Genomic DNA, 18585 nt, shown 5'->3' on the forward strand with positions numbered 1-18585 from the left:
TTAAGTGCTGCAGTGATGAGCAGTGTGGGATGGGGCTGGGGCTGGGGCTGGGGCGGTGGTAAGTAGGTCAGACAATCTGGGCCAGGCCCAGATGAGCACAGGAAATACCAAGAACTTGGGAGCTGGTGTTCCCGACAGGACTCCCCGAAATGGACTACAGTTCCCAGAAGGCTGAGAAGTGGACTGCAACTCCCAGAGGTCTGCGCAGTCGCGGAGGCTGCCGGCGTGCCAGTCAGAATCTGCGGGAGGGGCGATCGAGGTATCGCGATATTTGGGGGCTGCTCCGAGACGCGCCTGACGCGGGTGAGGAGTCTGGGGGGCCCTCTGGAGGCTGGTTTCTCGCGGTGGGGCAGGAGGGAGGCTGGAAAAGCTTCATTCGCGATTTTGGGTCTGTGGCTCTGTGTGTGTGTGAGTGTGAGTGTGTGTGTGTCCTCTCCCTCCTATCGGTGCCCGAGAAGCTTTGCTTGCCGCTGCGGGTCTGCGGCTGTGTGTGTGTGTGTGTGTAGGGCCTGTGGAACCTGTGGGGCCGGAGCGCTATGGACCCCTTCCCGTCTCCATCCTGAAGTGGGGCATTTATATATATATATACACGCTCCCATCCCGGCTTTGTGCTGCTCTGCAATTAACCAGTACCATTTAATCTAGTTTAAAAGGTGGTCCTATCGGTTACCCACACTTAACCTTTTGCCTTAAAGAAACAGAAACAAAATCCATGAGCCTGCCTCCAGAAAGGAATGGGGATGGCCCAAAGTACAAACTATATTTTACAAGTTGGTAAAATAGAAAAAGTAAAGCCCTGGGATATTGCAGTTGTACCCTGGCTCCACCTAAAAGTGCCGAACGGCATTGAAAATGAAAGTGAGGCCAAATTTTGTCAGAGAAAAACTTCGTGCTGTACTTTGAAGTATTGGAGGCCTGTGCCAGATAATAGGCAGGGGAGATTTCCAAGCTGGGGAAGTGGTGGGTATCTTGGGGCAGGAGTTTTCCACATCTCTCCCAGTGACTGAGAGATGGCAGTTCTCAGTCACTCCCTCACTAGTAGTCACCGCGTGTGAATGTAATATATATGTATATATCCCCAACATGTGGCCTTGGGGAGGGGTGCCTAATGGGATTCCAGGAGTAGCAGACTCTGGAAGCATGCCTGCTTCTGGTTTGAGAGAAAAGCAGTCTTTTTGTTTGTTTGTTTTTTGTTTTTAATTTTCTTGGCTGCACTGGCAGCACATGGGATCTTAGCTCCCAAGCCAGGGATAGAACCTGAGCCCCTTGCATTCGAAGCTCGGCGTGTTAACCACTGGTGTCTTAACCACTGGCCCGCCAGAGACGTCCTGAGAGAAGAGCAGTCTTAGCAGAATGTCAAGACCTTGAGCTCTCCCTGAAGAGTTCCTTGCCTTTCCTTGGAGGAAGGGGTTTAAAGTGCCCCTGTGGCCACGTGACTCCTTTTAATGACTGGGTTTGGGGGAAGAGTACCGCTATGGGGAACTATAGGTGTTTCATTATTACTGGGGCAGAGTTGTATTGACCGGTGGGAGATGAGGCCAGAACAGACTCTTGGGGCCAGTAGTAGGAACTTTGACGTCAGGCTAAAGGATTCAAGCTCGTAATGGATCCTGGATCCCTGCCCACCCACCCAAGTTTGGTTCTGCTTTTTCCTAGGCCCCAGTTCCTCATCATTCCTGTGCTGTGCTGGGCTCATACCCCATCTGGCTTTTTTTTTAGCCCTGGTCCTGCCCTGGCTGCACACTTGCCCATATTGTGACTGGCAAGTATTCCTGAAACTTTTACTTAACTCTGTCCTAATTAAACTCATCAGAGAAGGAGACTTACACATCACAAGTCTGCCACAACTGAGGCTCTTTACTCTGTCTGGCTTTGTCTTTCTAAAGGACAGAGAAACTGTCATTTTTCTGGCTGTGACTGTATGCATGTGGCTACCTGCATGGCTGGTGCCCTGGGTGCTTGAGGCTCAGTAATCACAGCCTTCAGCCCTATAACCTCTCTGCCTGCCAACTCTTTCTGCTGCTCAAGAATTCCTATGAGTAGAGCAGAGCTCAGGAAAATGAGGTGCTGTCTACAGCTACCTTGGCTGTGCAAATAGATGGTTCTAACAGGGACTGGGTAGAGTAATAGACTTACTGGTTTGGGATTTGATCTTTTTTTGACAGTAAACATAAAGAACTGCTGGGACTTCCCTGGAGGTGCAGTGGATATGGCTCCATGCTCCCAATGCAGGGGCCCCGGGTTCGATCCCTGGTCAGGGAACTAGATCCCACATGCATGCCACAACTAAGAGTTCACTTGCCACAACTAAGGAGCCCACGTGCTGCAATTAAGGAGCCTGCCTGCTGCAACTAAGACCGAGTGCAACCAAATAAATATTTTTTAAAAAAGGGACTTCCCTGGTGGTCCAGTGGCTAAGACTCCCTGGTCAGGGAACTAAGTTCCCATATGCCACGTGGCATGGCCAAAAAAAAAAGAATTAAAAGTAAATAAATAAATACATGTTAAAAAAAAAAAAAAAGAAAGAACTCCTGCCAGCTGTCACCCTACATGGGACTGTCAGATTGAACTGATTTGACCTTGCTTTCAGATGTTGGTTAAATTTTCCACTTTCTGATCCTCAAGTACATATCCCTTACCCCCACCCCCCTTCTAGAAAGGTAGTCTTTGGTCCTTAACAAAGATCGCTCAGAAGGCTAAGTAGTAAATCTTGGGCTGTACCACCTGCTATGGGGAAGCAGCTGAAGTCACCAGCATGGATTCCTGCCCCAAGTTTAACTGACTGCTTTCAGTAACCTATTCCCTAGGAATGATATCAATTTGATTTGGAGGAGGTTTTATTTTTATTTTTTTAATTTTTAAATTTTTTTCGGTTTTTTTTGTTGCACCACGCAGCTTGTGGGATCTTAGTTCCCTGACCAGGGGTTGAACCTGGGCGCTCGGCAGTGAGGGGGCCAAGTCCTAACTACTGGACGACTGGGGAGTTCCCTGGAGGAGGTTTTAAATTCAGCTTCTGGTTTTGCAGGAATCTCCATGTCCTTGCACCGGTTGGCTGGGGTAGGACAGGGTCAAGGTTTGGGATTTGGCAGGCGGGTTTCCCTGGAGAGTCCAGAATGTGCCTCTATCACCTACTGTGGGTGCTCACTAGCACACTGATTAGTTCTGGGAAGCTGGCTGATAGGCCCTCTAGACCTTGTCAGTTGCTAACAGGGCACTCCAGGTCCTAGAGTAGACTCAGTTCTGCTCTGGGCAAGCATGGCCCCTGGCTGAGGCCCTGACGTAGAGTAGAGGTTGAGATCGCTACTCAAATGGAATGGAACTTCGGGGGAAGTTCTGTTCTAGGGAACTGGCCTGTGCTTAATGCCTGTTGAGAAGGGTCTGGGCCCCTCAGAGACCCTTCCAGGTAGAAGTGGAGTAATAGACCCAAACATGATCCTCAGCTCATGTGGTTGTGTGCCTGAGTCTTGAAGGCAAAAAATGGACAAAGAGGCCCTAAGGAGCCAAGGGGCCTGTGGAGTGAAGAGGGAGCCCTTATGGGTGTGCAGCCACATAGATAGCCATTGGGTGACTCACTGGACTTCCTCTTCGGGGTCTGCCTTGGTCTCCCTTCCCCTTGTTGGTTCTACCCTTTTTGAGTACATCTCCCAGGTCAGGAGCACAACCATGGACAGAGCCCAGGGCTCCTGATTCATAGGCCAGGCTTCTGTTCTCTGCCCCACTCTGCTTCAGAGGGTACAGTTTATTACTCATTCAGCAGATGTTCAGGACCTACTACAGGCCCAATACCTGTCTGGCAGTTGGTGTTTAGACCAGGTTGCACATTCAGGGAGCTTGCTGGGGGTGTTGGTGGTCGTGGGAAAGTGGAGAGGGAAAGGCAAGGAAACTGATGTACAGATTGAATCAGTGATCACCAAAAAGGTGCATCCCAGAGAAGGACCCATCTCAAGTGATTTCAGGTGTGACTCTTGTCTTCTCAGTTCATGCACAGATTCCCTAAAGGCGGCGGCTGTCTCTTCCACAATTTCTTTGCCGGTGCTAGATGTAGTTGGTCCTTGATAATTGTTGCTGATGGAGTATGTTTTGCTGGCCCAGTCTGCCAGAATGTAGGTTTTGATGTGTTCATCAGCCATATTATGAACACTCACTTCTAGCAACATCTGAGGGCCAGAGGAAGAAACCAAGCAGCTGGTCTCATGGGGTGGCCTTTATCCTTTTTATGCTTGTCTCTTCTCGGCCTTGGATTTGTAGGGTGGTGCCTGATCCACAGGGAGGGACAGAGGGGCAAATCTCTCAGCTCCCTGGAGCACCCAAACCCCTTTGTTGCATAGGGTTCTACCCCACAGGCATCCCTGGAACCTACCCTGACCTGCTACTCTCTTCAGCCAGCCTAGCCCACTGCAGTGGCTCCTTTGTCTGCCCCTTCCAGTCTCTTCACCACCAAGGCCCCCTCCACACTTCTCACCAGCACCGTCTTTCTAAAATGAAAACGCACCATAGCCCTCACTGTTCTTGACATTTAGTCCTTGACCTGACTTTGCAGCCTTACCTCCTGCCCGCCCCACTGCCCCCCCACCTTCCATCACGCTTTAGCCTCACTGCTAAGCTGCTTTCTGTTCCCCAGACCTGCCACCCTCCTTCAGGCCTCTTCACCTCTGCAAGATTGCTCCTTCTTGCAAAGTTATTTCCTTGTTTCTCTGAAAAACTTCCTCGTCCTGCAGGACTCAACCTGAATGTTATTTTTTTTGGTCTCTGACTTACTCAGACAGTAACTTGTAGGCAGCCCAGCCTCATGGCACTGACCGCATTACATTGTGACTGACCCACGTTGGGTGAGGGTGTCTGACCTTCTTATCACACTGTGTGCTCCCAGAAGCTGGGACTGTTGACCCCTCAGGAACCCTAGCATCTGGCCCAGGGTCTAATACAGGGTGCTCAATACATTTTGGTTGAATGTATGAATGAAGCAGGCACCCCCGTTCTGCTTTTAGATCCTAAATCCTGGCAGAGCTTTATGGAGCCCAGTTCTGGCAGGCTCCCAGGACTCGAAGCCACCAGACCGCACATGGAACCCAGGGCCACATGTTCAGCTGCTGCACCCTTGGTGGAGAGACAGTTCCGTGTTCTTGTGGGTGTCACTGGGAGTGTTGCTGCCCTGAAGTTGCCTCTTCTGGTGTCAAGGCTTTTGGACATTCCTGGCGTGAGTATGCTTACTAGACAGCCTCGGGCATTAGAGGGCTGATGCTCTGGGGCCAGCCTGTTTTTGTGCAGTGCACAGGGTTTTCTTTTTCTTAATCATGGTGTTTGTGGAAGTCCTCTGTGTGCATTGGTATGTGGGGGACGCGGAGACAGAGACCAGTGTGACTGTATAACCAGGAGCTAGATTAGGTAGTAGACAGAGAGTGAGGGGAGACTGCAAAAGGAACGCTGTGGTGAATGGAGGTTTGGGGTTCCCAAACATTTGCTTTGAATTCCATGAAGTCCTAGCATGAGAGAAGAGCTGGCTGGAGAAGTGTGGCAAGTTCTCAGCGCCCGCTGGCTGCCTTGGGCTCCCTGCCTCTGCTTTCACTCCATCCTGGACATTGTGGCTCTGTCCTCCCTCCTTGTTAGACACCATGGGTGTCCTGTCAGTCCAAATGCACTGGAACCTTAGGGGCTCCCCGCTGCCCGCAGCTCTGGTTTCAAACTCTGCTCCTTCAGGTGTTCAGAGATGCCCAGGGGCCACCACAGTGTGTTGGAGGTGGGGGGCTTGGCCCCCTGCCTTTGGTCAGATCACCTCAACTTTGATCAGTTTTATATGTAGGGGTTCTGGGGCATATTCTTTTGCAGGAAAAGTTCAAGGCTTTAAAAAATGTGAAAGCCAGATGGTGATAACCCCACTTCTTCGTCTGGTAACCTAGGCCCTTCACTGGTCTGCCACTCTCCAGCTACCCCACGCTCCACCCTGATGGCCTTTGCTTTGGCCCAGCCCCTTCCAGGCTGTGCCGCCCTGCCTACTTTTCCCTGCCTTTTCAAATTCTCCACAAACACTTCATGTAAAAGCCTTCCTGGCCTGCCTCAGCCCATGTGGTTTTGCTCCCTTCCTTTTAAAACTCATTTGATGTATTAAAGAAAAACTAGAAGTGGTAAAAACAGGTTTTATTCAGAAAAACTATTGCAATAGGGGAAAATAGATCTCAGTATAGAACTGGGTTTAATTCTGAATACAACAAGGAAAAGTGGAGATTTGTAGCCAAGGAGGGGTGTGTGTGTGTGTGTGTGTGTGTGTGTGTGTGTGTGTGTGTGTGTGTGTGTGTGTGTGTGTGTGTGTGTGTGTGTGTGTGTGTGTGTGTGTGTGTGTGTGTGTGTGTGTGTGTGTGTGTGTGTGTGTGTGTGTGTGTGTGTGTGTCAGTGGATGGAAAATTACTAAGAGGAAACATCAGGGGTAAGGGAGGTTTTAGCAAAACTGTCCTGACCGGATTCTTGCTGAAGGCAGCCCAGGATGATCTGGGGGCTGTTGGGGGATGAGGAGCCTGATGAAAGATCCAGGCTGATCAGATATCGAGTGTAGGGGATTCTGGCTAAACCAACGTAGCAGGAATCTTGCTCTGGAGGACAAAACCCAAAGACGGGCCTAGTTGAAAAAGTGGCTCAAAGGAGCCTGACTAAAGTTTGGTTAAGAAGAGAATCTTGACCAAGCTGTGGAACCATAGGTTATCTTTGACACTGCCTGTGTTGTCAGACACTAGTTTTCTGGAGTGTTAAGCCGTTGAGGCCCAGGCTGTGCTTTTTTCCTTGCTTGTATCTGCATAGCACCTAACTCAGGGTGGCGCAGGCGGGTGTACCCTAAATGTCCAGCAGGGAGCAGTGCTCGCTTGCAGATGACTATGTCAGGAGTCACAGGCAAGGGCGGGAAAGCGGCTTTTTTTTTTTTTTTTTTAAACTTTCCACAAACTTATACCCAGAAAGTCACCCCCTCACCCCACCCTCCAGGCAGCCAGGGATGCCAGTCAGGCCAGAAGAGGGAAGGGAGGAGAGTGTTGTGGCTGCTCTGAGGCTGGGCACTGGTGCTTTGGGGCAGTAACCCCTTCGGCCTGCCCCCTCCTCATGTGCCCAGAACCGTTGGTAGGAGCTGGCCAGCTAGAGCCTTGAGGGCGGGAGGCCTGCAAGCGTTACTGCAGCAACAGCCTCTGCCACCGCCCTCTGGGGAGGGAGGGAGCCATGCAGTTCCCTTTTCCCATAGCCCCAGAGCAAGTGAATTTCCGGACTTGGGGTGGGTGGGGGCAGGGAGTCCTATCCCAGGAAACAGATGAGCAACCTCAGGGCAGAGGGAAATGGCAGCTCCACCGCTTCCTGCCATCCCACACAGCCAGCATTTATGCGGGTGTGAGGAAAGGGTTGCCTGAAGCAGGGAGGCTCTCCAGCCTACCCTAGGACTTTTAGTCCAGCCTCTGTGGGGGACAGGCCACGTGTGGAATGGGACTTGGCTCTCCGTCTCTGGCTGGAGTTGAAGCTGAAGGTCAGGCAGCCAGAAGGGCAGTGACAAGGAGAGAGGACTCCCTGACTTAGCCTCTAGGAGCCTGCCTTTCTCATTTTAAAATAAAGATGATGGCTGCCACCCATCCCCTCGGGAATGTTTGCAAGGCTGGGGGAAGGGGACACAGATGAAACTGCCATCTTGTGCCCACGGCTAGGCGCAGCTCCTGGCACACGGAAGCGCTTAACACTGTTTGTTTCCTGTCCATCCCCCTCTCCTTTTCCCTTGTTGTCGTGTCCTTTGGGGCAGCCACACGTGGTGTGGGGTGTTGGGGTTGGTGAGACGGCCCATGTGGGAAGAGCCGTGGAGCCACCGTCCATCCGCTTATGTGGAGGGGCCCGCATCCCTCTCATCCTGTGGGTAGACAGCTCTCCAGAGAGCCTGGATTTACTCAGTGGAGTCCTTGTGAGGTGTTGGTAACCAAAGGGGGATCCCTGCTTGCCTTGTGTTGGCCCCGGGGGGGGGGTGGCCTTTCCCCTGGCTCTTCCCCACACTCCCTGATTGTACTGATCTCCCCGGTGCCCCCCTTCTGGATCACCTCCAGGAGTAGTCTTTGTCCCTTGGAGCAGTCCTTCTCAGCTCTTTGCCTAAGTCATGGACTCACATGCTTGAGGCTTTGCTGAGCTCCCTTAGGGATCCCTAGATCTTGACTAGCAAACGAGCAGCTGGGATATGGGCGGCAGGGAGCTGGGTGATTCTACGGACCTGGCTCAGGATTACTCCTGATCCACCAGTGTGTTCAGACTTCCCAGGAGGACCATTGACCTGGAGCCAGACCAAGGAGACTATGGGGGAGTGATAGGGAGGGGTAGGTTTGGTTTTCTGCCTCACTCACCAGCAGTTGGAGAGAGTGGCCACCAGCAAAGAAGCCTTGGAGGCTTTGTGTGAGGTGGGAGGAGTTGGACAGTGGGGGGCCAGCCCTCCCTCAAAAGAGGCGTTGCACATAGAGGATTTCTCACGCTGGGACTCTGGGCAAGTCAGGTCTTTTTTATGGCCTCAGTTTTCTTATCCCTGCAATAAAGTGGGGGCCAGGTACCCAAATGATACATCTCCAAGGACTCTTCTGGCGTGAGTGGTAGAAGATTCTAAATGTGAGGACAAAAAGGACTAGGACCAAAGGCAGCCTGAGAGAAGGTCCTGGGGTGTAGGAGCTGTGGCTGTTTTGCAGTTCTGTGATCGTCATGTAATTGAGTGGCACTTACATCTGAGCAGTTAGCTTAGTCAGTTTCTGCCCTTTGGTTGGTACCCTCCTCACTATGGAGGAGAAAACAGAACACCTCTCTAGCTTTTGCCGGGTAGGTGTCAGCAGGGCTGAGAGCCAGAAGAGGATTTCTAAAAGTGGAAAAAATCTCCCACCCAGGGAGTTGGCAGGCCTTGGCCTTAGAAAAGGCTGTTGCCAGAATGCCTGTCGGGACATTCAGGACTGTTAAGGGTGCAGGAAGAAGGCCCTGCTCGTACGCAGAATGAAATAAATTCTGCTTTTCTGGAGGACTGTTGTGGCAATATCTAGAGAAAGCAAAAATGGTCACAGCCCTTGCTTCACCCATAGGATTGAACCCTATAGGGCAGGAGTCCCCAGCTCCCGGGCCACGGACCAATACCGGGCCGCACAGCAGGAGGTGAGCGGCAGGCGACTGAGCAAAGCTTCATCTGCCTGCCTCTCCCCATCACTCGAATTACAGCCTGAGCCATCCCTCTCCCCTCACCCCACCCCCCGCCCCGGACCAGTGAAAAAATTGTCTTCCATGAAACCAGTCCCTGGTGCCAAAAAAGGTTGGGGACCGCTGCTATAGGGTACAAAAGTTCACCAAACGTACAAGCATGTTCATTTTAGCACTGTTTATAATTTTAAAAGAAAACTGAAACAAACAAAATATCCAACAATAGAGCTGTGGTGCAGTTGTGGTTCGGCCTCTTGATGGATTCGGAGGCAGCAGTTCAGAAGAATGGGTGGATCTTGTGTGCTGATATAGGACAGTCCTCAAGATATAAGTGAAATGAGCAAGGTGCTGAAGTTAGTAAAGTGTGGCCCACAGGCCAAATTCTTGTCTGTTTCTGTATGGCCTGCGAACCATGCATATGTAAACTACTTACATTTTTAAATGGTTGAAAAAAATCAAAAGAAGATTATTTTGTGCCATAAAAAATTATATAAAATTCAGGTTTCAGTGTCTGTAACATTTTATTGGAGCACATCCACACCCATTCATTTAAGTATTGCCTATGGCTACAGTCTTGCTACTACAGAGTAGAGTAGTTGTGACAAAGCCTAAAATAGTATCTGGCCCTTTATAGAAAAGGTTTGCCAACTGCTGGCATATAGTATGATTCCTTTTGTGTGTTCACATATCAAAGTTACTGCCTGTGGTCTTCCCCCTGGAGGTGGCTACCCTTGTGGAGAGATGGGGGCAGGAAGGGAGACTTGCATTTTGTGTCATTCTGTTCAATTTTGATTCTCTAACCTCTTTGTGTACTTATTTTGTTTTATTTTTAATTTTTTAATTTATTTTTAAATAAATTTATTTATTTATTTTTGGCTGCGTTGGGTCTTCGTTGCTGTGCACGGGCTTTCTCTAGTTGTGGCAAGCGAGGGCTACTCTTCGTTGCGGTGTGCGGGCTTCTCACTGCGGTGGCTTCTCTTGTTGTGGAGCATGGGCTCTAGGCGCACGGGCTTCAGTAGTTGTGGCACACGGGCCTAGTTGCTCTGTGGCATGTGGGATCTTCCCGGACCAGGGATCGAACCCATGTCCCCTTTACTGGCAGGTGGATTCTTAACCACTGAGCCACCAGGGAGGTCCCCTTATTTTATTTTATTTTATTTTATTTTTTAAAGTCAGTGGGGCTTTTAGTAGGGATATCATGGAATGTTCTTTGTAATTTTATCCTTTTTTTTTTTTTTTAAATAATGCTCACTGAGGAAAGGAGAGCAGGAGAAACGTGGCCTGGTTTGAGGTTTTTCTTTCTTTCCAGGCAGGGGCCACCTGCCTGCTCTGTGTTCCTGCTGTGGAAACTAGTCTACTCAGCAGTAGCACTCTGAGGCATTTTTCTGGACCTGCGCTGGCTTGGCTAGCCCCATCCTTCCCTGGCCTGCTCCCCCAGGGAGTGACCTCTGCAGGCCACTGGTTGGAGGCAGCCAGCCCTGGGCCGAGGGCTCTTGCACCCAGGGTCCTTCCCTGCTACTCCAGAATAGCATCCCTATGGAGAGCCTCTGCAGTCTGCTTCTCTAGTTTAATTCTTTAGAAATTTGTCTAGTTGGGGAGGGATTGGCAGCTATGCCCTGCTTGAATGGCAGGATGGGCCATGCGACTAGAATACCAGCTCCCCCAGGAGGCCGGTTTGGAGGCAGAGGAGAGAACGGCAGAGCCTGGTGGGAAAGGACAAGGGTCACAAGAGGGCTGGGAGGCGCAGCAAGCTGGAGGGGCCCCTGGAGGCCCTGTGGTCCAGATGGCTCATGGCTCCGGAGGAGAAACCAGGCCAGAGAGGAAGAATTTACCAGAGATTCCCCCAGCCAGTGGGCTGGCAGAACTGGGGCTCAAGGCCGGTTTCCTGACTACCATCAGCAAGTGGACTTGAGCTCAGATTATGGGCATTCTCTACTCCACCTAAACACGGCCATGAGGCTGAGAATCCCCAGGCAGTTGTGGACTCCTGCCTGGTCTGTCTTGCTTTATAGTCAGGGGTCATATATACCTCACCCACTTGTTAGACAGACACACTGAGCCCTTACCAGCTCTGGCTCCCATGTGTGTAGTAGGCTCAGTAAATGTTTGTAAAGTGGAGACATCATTGAGAGCCATTGGGACACCCACTCAGCCAACTGGAGCTCCCTCAGGGATTTGTTAAGGAAGCCACCTCCTCCACAGCTTCCCCCCACCCCAACCCCATGTGCTGATGGCACCCAGAGTCCTTTTTTCTAGAGTATGCCCGCCACCCCCATGCTCAGGGTCATGCCAGCTTCTTGGCTGGCCCCCAGGCCCCGGGCACTACCAGTGTCAACACTGGGAGGCCCAATGTCGGGGTCTTCTGCTGTGTGTTTAAGCCCAGAGGACTAAGCCACTAAAACTCTGCGTTCCTTGCCTTGTGCCAGGTTAAGTCATAGCTGGTGTTTCCTCTTGAGAGTCTTCATCAGTCTCCTGTGGAGCCATCATCACATGCCCTACTAGAAACACCTGCTCTTTTCTAGCCACTGAGCTGGGGGTTCCAGCTGGGGCTCTTCTTTACTTGTATATGCCAGAGCTATGCTATCTAACATGGTAGCCACTAGCCACATTCAAATTTAAATTATTAAAATTAAATAAAACCAAAAGTTCAGTTCCTTTGTCACACCAACCACACCTCAAGTGCTCAATATCAACATGTGGCTAGAGGCTGCCATACTGGACAGCACAGGTGTGACATGTTTCCTTCACTGCAGAGAGTTCTATTGGATGATTCTGTAGAGTAGTGGTTCTCAACTGGGACAGTTTTGCCTCCTAGGGAACACTGGACAATGTCATTTTGGTTGTCATACTTGAGGAGAGGGTGCTACTGGCTCATGGTTGTAATGGATAGAGGCCAGAGATGAGGTTGGAGGTGGACATTCAAGCCATGGGATTTATCTCATCCTGTGGCTGTGAAAGTGCTTCTCCACAGATCCCTTTGATATCTGCCCCAGAAGCAGCCTGGGCCAGACCAGGGGTCTAAAAGTAAAAATAGAAGTATTGCCCCAAATTCTGTTTTCCATTTCCCCTCCCTGACTCCCCAGAAGCCCCAGATGGGATTGCTGATGTATTTTCAACAGAGAAAGGAACACCAGACTTGCCAACTGGTTTCAGGAAGAAATCTCTATAAATGCTAAGCAATATGCAGGCAGCTTATATAATAGGGTCTGGCCAAGCCTTGGTCACATCACACAGAAGTTCAGGTTAAAAATATTAAGACATAAAAACTGTTGGCCGGGGTCTCGCCAGGGGGCCAAGCACAGAGCTGCCTTTCAGGAACTCTGATGTGTGTGAGAGATTGTTTTAATGTCCAGCCCCGCTTCTACGATGACCCAGGAGGGTGTAAGAGAAAGCCAGGGAGGGTTCCTGTCCTCAGGAGTTTTCTGCTTTGCCAAGACTCCTTAGCATTTGCTGAGGGAAAGGTCAGGGTGAATGAGTGACTAGTCCAAGTTATTTAGTATCTCAGAAGGTAACACAACAACATGCCTTCTTTTTTTTAATGTGTGCCAACCCAGGGCCGAGCTCTTGGCTCCCAGGACCTTTTTACAGAGTGAATGAAAATGAAAGAACAAAGCCCACAGCACTGAAGAATCAGATCAAGTGACATACTTCTAAAACCAGAAAAACTAGCCTGGGCCTGCCAGACAACACTGGGGTCAGGGTCACTGCCAAGGAGAGGTGGCTGCTTGATAGGGGTCAAGGGAGGGACTTTGGGAAGAACAGGCTTATTACATACTCTTCACATTACTCTTTAGGAAAAACATTGACCCCAAGAAGCTCCCTAACAATGACAGTGTAACCTGGGAGGGTAGCCAGAGACGGATAGATTGAGAGACTAGGGGAAGAGCTTAAGGGGAAGATCTCAAGCTGCAGCTATGGACCAGGGTGGGAGGCCTACTTGGACCCCTGGTTGGAATTCCCCAGGAGCCAGGGGGAGACTGTGAGGGGGATGTAGAGGGAAGGAAAGGGTAGAGCTGAGAGGGAGGAGGGAGCCCCTGAACAGGGCCATCACCAAACTGGGAATGTTTCTGAAGGCTGGCCCTAGGCACAATCCTCACGTTGAGAACTGGCAGGCCATTGGGGAGTTGGGGAGAATAGGGGAACTCGATCTTCAGGAAGCAGCTTTCCAAATTTCAGAATAGAGAGAGGATGAACTGGGGTGATCTTAAGTGGCAAATTGTTCAGGATGGTCAGGAAGCTCTTAGAAATGAAAGAGAGTAGTCCTCTTAAGGAAAAGAAGGCAGTGACCAGAAACTGATATGGCTACCTGGGAAGCCCTCTGTTGAAGGAGACTGGAAAGCAGTTAAATGGAAAGGAGGACATATAACCAAAGATAAAGGTAGAATATGGTCCAGAGGTCACCAGAGTGAGCTGAAGCTTGCAGTGAAACTCAGAATGACCAAGAGGGCTGTTACATATATTTAGAAAAAGAGCAATGGAACAATGCCTGGTCCTGGAGGCCAATGGTATAACATTAGTGGGGGGACAGAAAGAAATGGCAGGGACTCTTGAGTCCACTTTGCTTCCATTTTTTTTCTTTTGAGTTTGAAAAAGTACCAATGGTGGTAGAAGAGACTTGAACCCAAGTTGGGTGATTCATCTCCTGAACTTGGCAAGTTCTGTCCTGGGGTGCTGAGGTTGTGGTTGGTGACCTACAGGATGTGTGGGAAACAGCAGAGGGGCTAGAAGCTGGAGATGACTAATGTCCATTTATCAAAAAGGCGGAAGAGGTAGGCTCCACAAATTAGAAAAACCTTGTGAGCCCTTAGAAAAGCACTTAGAAAATGGTTGTTACTGGGGTTTGATTGGGCTCACTGGGGACAAGCCATATCAATTTTATTTTATTTTATTTTGGATATTAGACAAAGTATTTTTGGATTTGGTGAGGACTTTGATGGAATCTTAGGACATCCCCCTGGACCACCTGGTAATGTTATCAGCATGTTTATAATCAGGGAAAGATCCTACTTGGAAAGGGTTCATTCTTGATTCTTTCCCACCGCAGCCCTGTGGACCTTGGCGAAGGGCTCTGCTCTTGACCTTGTCCTTTTCATCATTTGGATTTGTGTCTTGGGGCTACTGATGGTGGTACTGGCTGAGAACAGGCCAGGAGGAACAGGATTGAGATTTTTGGAGCTCTTTACATAGACTGAGCAAACACTGGGCCAACTCTGGAAAGGTGGAATTCACCAGGGAAATGTGAGGGACTACATTTGGGAAAGTAACAAATGCAAGTACAGTTTGGGGCTTGTGGTTTAGTAGCAACATGGGTGAAAAGAACTTGTGAGGTTTTGCTGATTGCAAACCCCATATACTTCAGTAGGAGGATGTGGCTTCCAGGAGAGCTGATGTGGGCTCAGGCTCCATTGACTTACACTCAGTGGATGCCAGGGACGTGAGACTTCAGGTTCCCTGAGCCTAACAGGTTGCCACCTTCTCAGAGCTCTGTAGGCAGAAGAGATGGCTCCTACCTCTGAGTTCTTCAGTTTGGGGAAATTTCATTTTATTTCTTTTGTAATTTTCACCCCTCTATTTTTCTGTTCTCCCTTTCAGGAACTCATTGTTAGTCAGATTTTGGACCTCTTGAGTTGGTCTTCTGATTTCATCTTTTTTTTGGGGGGGGGGGCGGCGCTGTGCCATGCGGCATGTGGGATCTTAGTTCCCCAACCAGGGATCAAACCCTCGCCCCCTTCAGTGGAAGCGTGGAGTCTTAACCACTGGACCACCTCATCTTTTTTAATAGTATTATCCATCTCTTTATCTTTCTCTTCTACTTTTTGGAAAATTTCTTCTAAACTTATATTGAATTTTTTATTTGACTATTTGTAATTTTAATTTCCAAGAGTTCCTTTTTGTTCCCTGAATGTTCATTAAAAAAAAAAGATCTGGGACTTCCCTGGTGGTGCAGTGGTTAGGACTCTGTGCTCCCAATGCAGGGGGCCTGGGTTCGATCCCTGGTCAGGGAACTAGATCCCACATGCATGCTGCAACTAAGAGTTCGCATGCCACAACTAAGGAGCCTCTGTGCTGCAACTGAGGAGCCTGCCTGCCGCAACTAAGACCCAGTGTAACCAAATGGATAAATAAATAATTAAAAAAAAAAAAAAAAAAAAAAAAAAGATCTGATCCTGTCTGATCTAATCTGATCTGTTAATGCTTCCTTCCACTTCCATATCTTAACTGCTGGGTTTTTGTTTATGTTTTTGTCCTCTTCTCTTTGTTCTGGTGATTCATATCTTTTAAAAAAATCCTTTAAAAAAATCCCTTTACTTTTATTTCAGTGGGCTTTTGAGAGGGAGTAGAGTTTAATCCACTTTATTTAACTGAAAGTTTATTCTTTTATTTAAGCTTTATATATCTTTTTGTCTTAAATGTGTCTTTTCAGACACATTTTGAAGTGATTGATGGATTTTAAAACATCCAGTATGAGAGTCTGAATTTTGATCAGGGAGTTTAGCCAATTATATAATTACTATAATTGCTATTCTATTAGGACTTACTTCTTCCATCTTATTTAATGCTTTCCACTTATCATGTGTTCTCTCTGCTTTTTTTTTTTCCTTTCCCTATCCCTTTATTGTGTAGATTGAATTTTCTTCTGCTGGTTCGAAAGTTATATATTATTCTTCTTGTGGTTAGTTCTAACTTACTATGCCCCACACCTTACGTCATTACTGTCTTGTGTCTTAAGAGTCTCAGCACCATCCTGCCTTTCTCTGCTCTCCCTACCTGGCTGGTCCTGTGACATCTTCAAGGGCTGGGTTCCATGGAGGGACAGCAGCCCTGTTCATTTGCCATCTTGTTCAGAACTGGACCAGGCTCGTTCAGGGCTATCCTAGAAGGGACTCCCTTGCTCAGCAGGAGTTTGGTTTAAATGACCATTAAAAAGGTCCCTCAGGTTTTATGCAAGTTTGGGGGATGGTAGGTTCCAAGGGAGAGTGAGCGGGAGAATGGACAAATCTGAGAGCTCTTCAGCAGAGCTGGGAGCACCAGACCTTCTGAAGTTCTTCTGCAGTCTGCCTCTCTGAGATTTCTACTCCCTGGTTCCAGCTTTACTCCTAGGTACTGTGCAGAACAGTGTCTGACAACCCACAAAAGGCAGCAAACAAATGAGGAGAGGGAGCCTGGTGAGATGATAGGGAGGGACAGGGACTAGGTTGAAATGGCATGGGCACGGCCCATCCAAAGAGGCAGCCCCACCAAGTCCCACCAAGTCATTTTCAAGCAGGAATGTGGGCCCAGCAGTGCCAGAGCACTCAGTTTTTTGGGTTTTTTAAATAAATTTACTTATTTTATTTATTTTTGGTTGAGTTGGGCCTTTGTTGCTGCGCGTGGGCCTTCTCTGGTTGTGGCAAGCAGGCTTCTCATTGCAGTGGCTTCTCCTGTTGCAGAGCACGGGCTCTAGGTGCACCGGCTTCAGTAGTTGTGGCTCTCAGGCTCAGTAGTTGTGGCTCACAGGCTCTAGAGCACAGGCTTAGTAGTTGTGGCTCACGGGCTTAGTTGTTCCGCGGCATGTGGGATCTTCCCGGACCAGGGCTCGAACCTGTGTCCCCTGCATTGGCAGGCAGATTCCCAACCAATGCGCCACCAGGGAAGTCCCACTCAGTTTTTTAAAAGGAGCCAGGAAATTGGATTTTCTATGTGAAATCTCCCAATTTGTATATTTTGGCTTAAAAATGTTTATAACCTGGGGCTTGCCTTGTGGTCCAGTGGCTAAGACTCTGTGCTTCCACTGCAGGGGGTGCAGGTTCGATCCCTGATTGGGGAGCTAAGGTACCACATGTTGCGTGGCGCAGCAAAAAAAAAAAAAAAAAAGTTTGTAACCCTATGCAGGCCAAATAGCACATCTAGCCCAGACACTGCCACCCATGACCCTTGCTCTGGTTAGTTGATGATTCTGTCCTTGTCACCCTTGACTTTTTTCCCTCCTCGATAAATGTCCCACAAAGATGTGATTTCCTACACCCCTCCCCTCCCAGCCACCTCTTCTGGGCCCCTTTAATCTGCATGCTTGTTAGTCTGACATCTCGTTTTACCAGTGATGGGAACTGGTCTAGTGCTGTTCACCCTATCATGTGCTATTTCTGTTCTGTTAAGCACCTTAACCATCCCTCTTGTTTGCGTTTTTAATTTATCTGCTGAATGAGTAGTGTGAAGGTAAATATCACTCTTGCCCCATGAGTGTAGGACACACAGGTTTGCTTTTCCTGGAGCCTGTCTTCAGCCAGAGCCCACGAAGCCTTGTTCCTAGAAGTACAGCAAGGGACTCTGCCTGCTTTCTTGCTGGGCCATGGCTGCAGACACCACATGCAGGACCCCAGCTCCCCAGTGCCTTGCCTGCAGAGGGCAGATCTGCAGTGTGGCCCAGAGCTCAGGACCTGTGAGCCTCCTTGGGGTGGCCCCTCCTGCCTGCCATGGCCTGCGTGGCCCTCTTGCCCTAATTTCCCTTCCTGTCTGTCTCTGCCTGAGCGGCAGAAGCCTGCAGCTTTATATACGCTGGGCAGTTGGTGACTCATTCCTCGGCAGCCCCTCAGATAGGGAAGTGAAACGGCTGCACCTGGTGAGGCCTGACCTTTGGGTGACAGTGGAAGTAGCTATGCAAACATGGGGCTCGCTGCCTCAGAGCGAGAAGTCCTCTCCACAGCCAGGCTGTGAGGAAAGCTCTTGCTGGCCTGGCCCCGTGTGGCCTCCAGGCCGGTGGCTCTGGTAATTTTCTCTTTCCTTCTCCACCCCCACTCCACTTTTTCTTGGTGACAGCTGGAAGTAGCAGTGGTCACAACTGAGCGAGCCAAACATTTCTACAGTCCCCAGGATGTTCCTGTCACCCTCTACAGCGACGCTGATGAATGGGAGGTCAGTGCTGGGGGACCCAGGGCTGAGTTCCATCGTGTTTGTACCAATAGGACAGGACCGTCCTCCCTGCAGCCTATGGTTCTGGTGGCCGGAGCAGACAGGCCAGGCTCAAGTCAGCGGTCAGGGCTCTCTGGGCAGAGGCGATGAGGAAAACATCTGTCTAGCTCTGGCCTGCAGGAGGCCCACAGTCTCCTCCCACCTCAGACAGACCTCAGCTTTGGCCCTGTGCCTGAGGTTGAGTGTCCTTGTATTTATCTGGGCTGATGAAACCACAGAGGAGCTCTGTTCCCACCACCCTTGTCCACGCGGCTCCCAGCGTCGGGGCTGTGGAGAGCGCCTCACTTCCCACGGCTGCCGGGCTCTGCTTTTGCTCTCCTGCAGAGGGGCGGGCACTGGCCGATTCACTAGACATCGAGTGTGGGCCTCACAGGGGTGCCCTGCCAGGCATTTTTAAACATTCTCAGCCTAGAACATTTCTGGCTGGCCCGTCTTCCCAACCCCGCCCCCTCCATTTCTCAC

General features: G+C 49.8%; 1 protein-coding gene across 14 annotated transcripts in view; it reads left to right on the forward strand.

The window, feature by feature from the left end:
• Positions 1–279: 279 nt before the first annotated feature.
• Positions 280–18585, forward strand: part of PPCDC (phosphopantothenoylcysteine decarboxylase) — a 121845-nt gene continuing 103539 nt past the window's right edge. For 11 of the 14 annotated variants that reach the window (XR_014015281.1, XR_014015282.1, XR_014015284.1 and 8 more), the window contains exons 1-3: positions 280–303; positions 4989–5197; positions 17971–18066. Coding sequence is in view for 2 of the 14 variants with exons in the window: in XM_081227469.1 (XP_081083595.1) it covers positions 5012–5197; positions 17971–18066 (282 nt within the window). In the remaining 12 variants the exon portion in view is untranslated. The other 3 variants (XR_014015283.1, XM_081227470.1, XR_014015292.1) reach the window with 2 other exon arrangements.

This window comes from Mesoplodon bidens (genome assembly GCF_964165515.1).
Source record: "Mesoplodon bidens genome assembly, chromosome: 3".
Taxonomy (NCBI): domain Eukaryota; kingdom Metazoa; phylum Chordata; class Mammalia; order Artiodactyla; family Ziphiidae; genus Mesoplodon; species Mesoplodon bidens.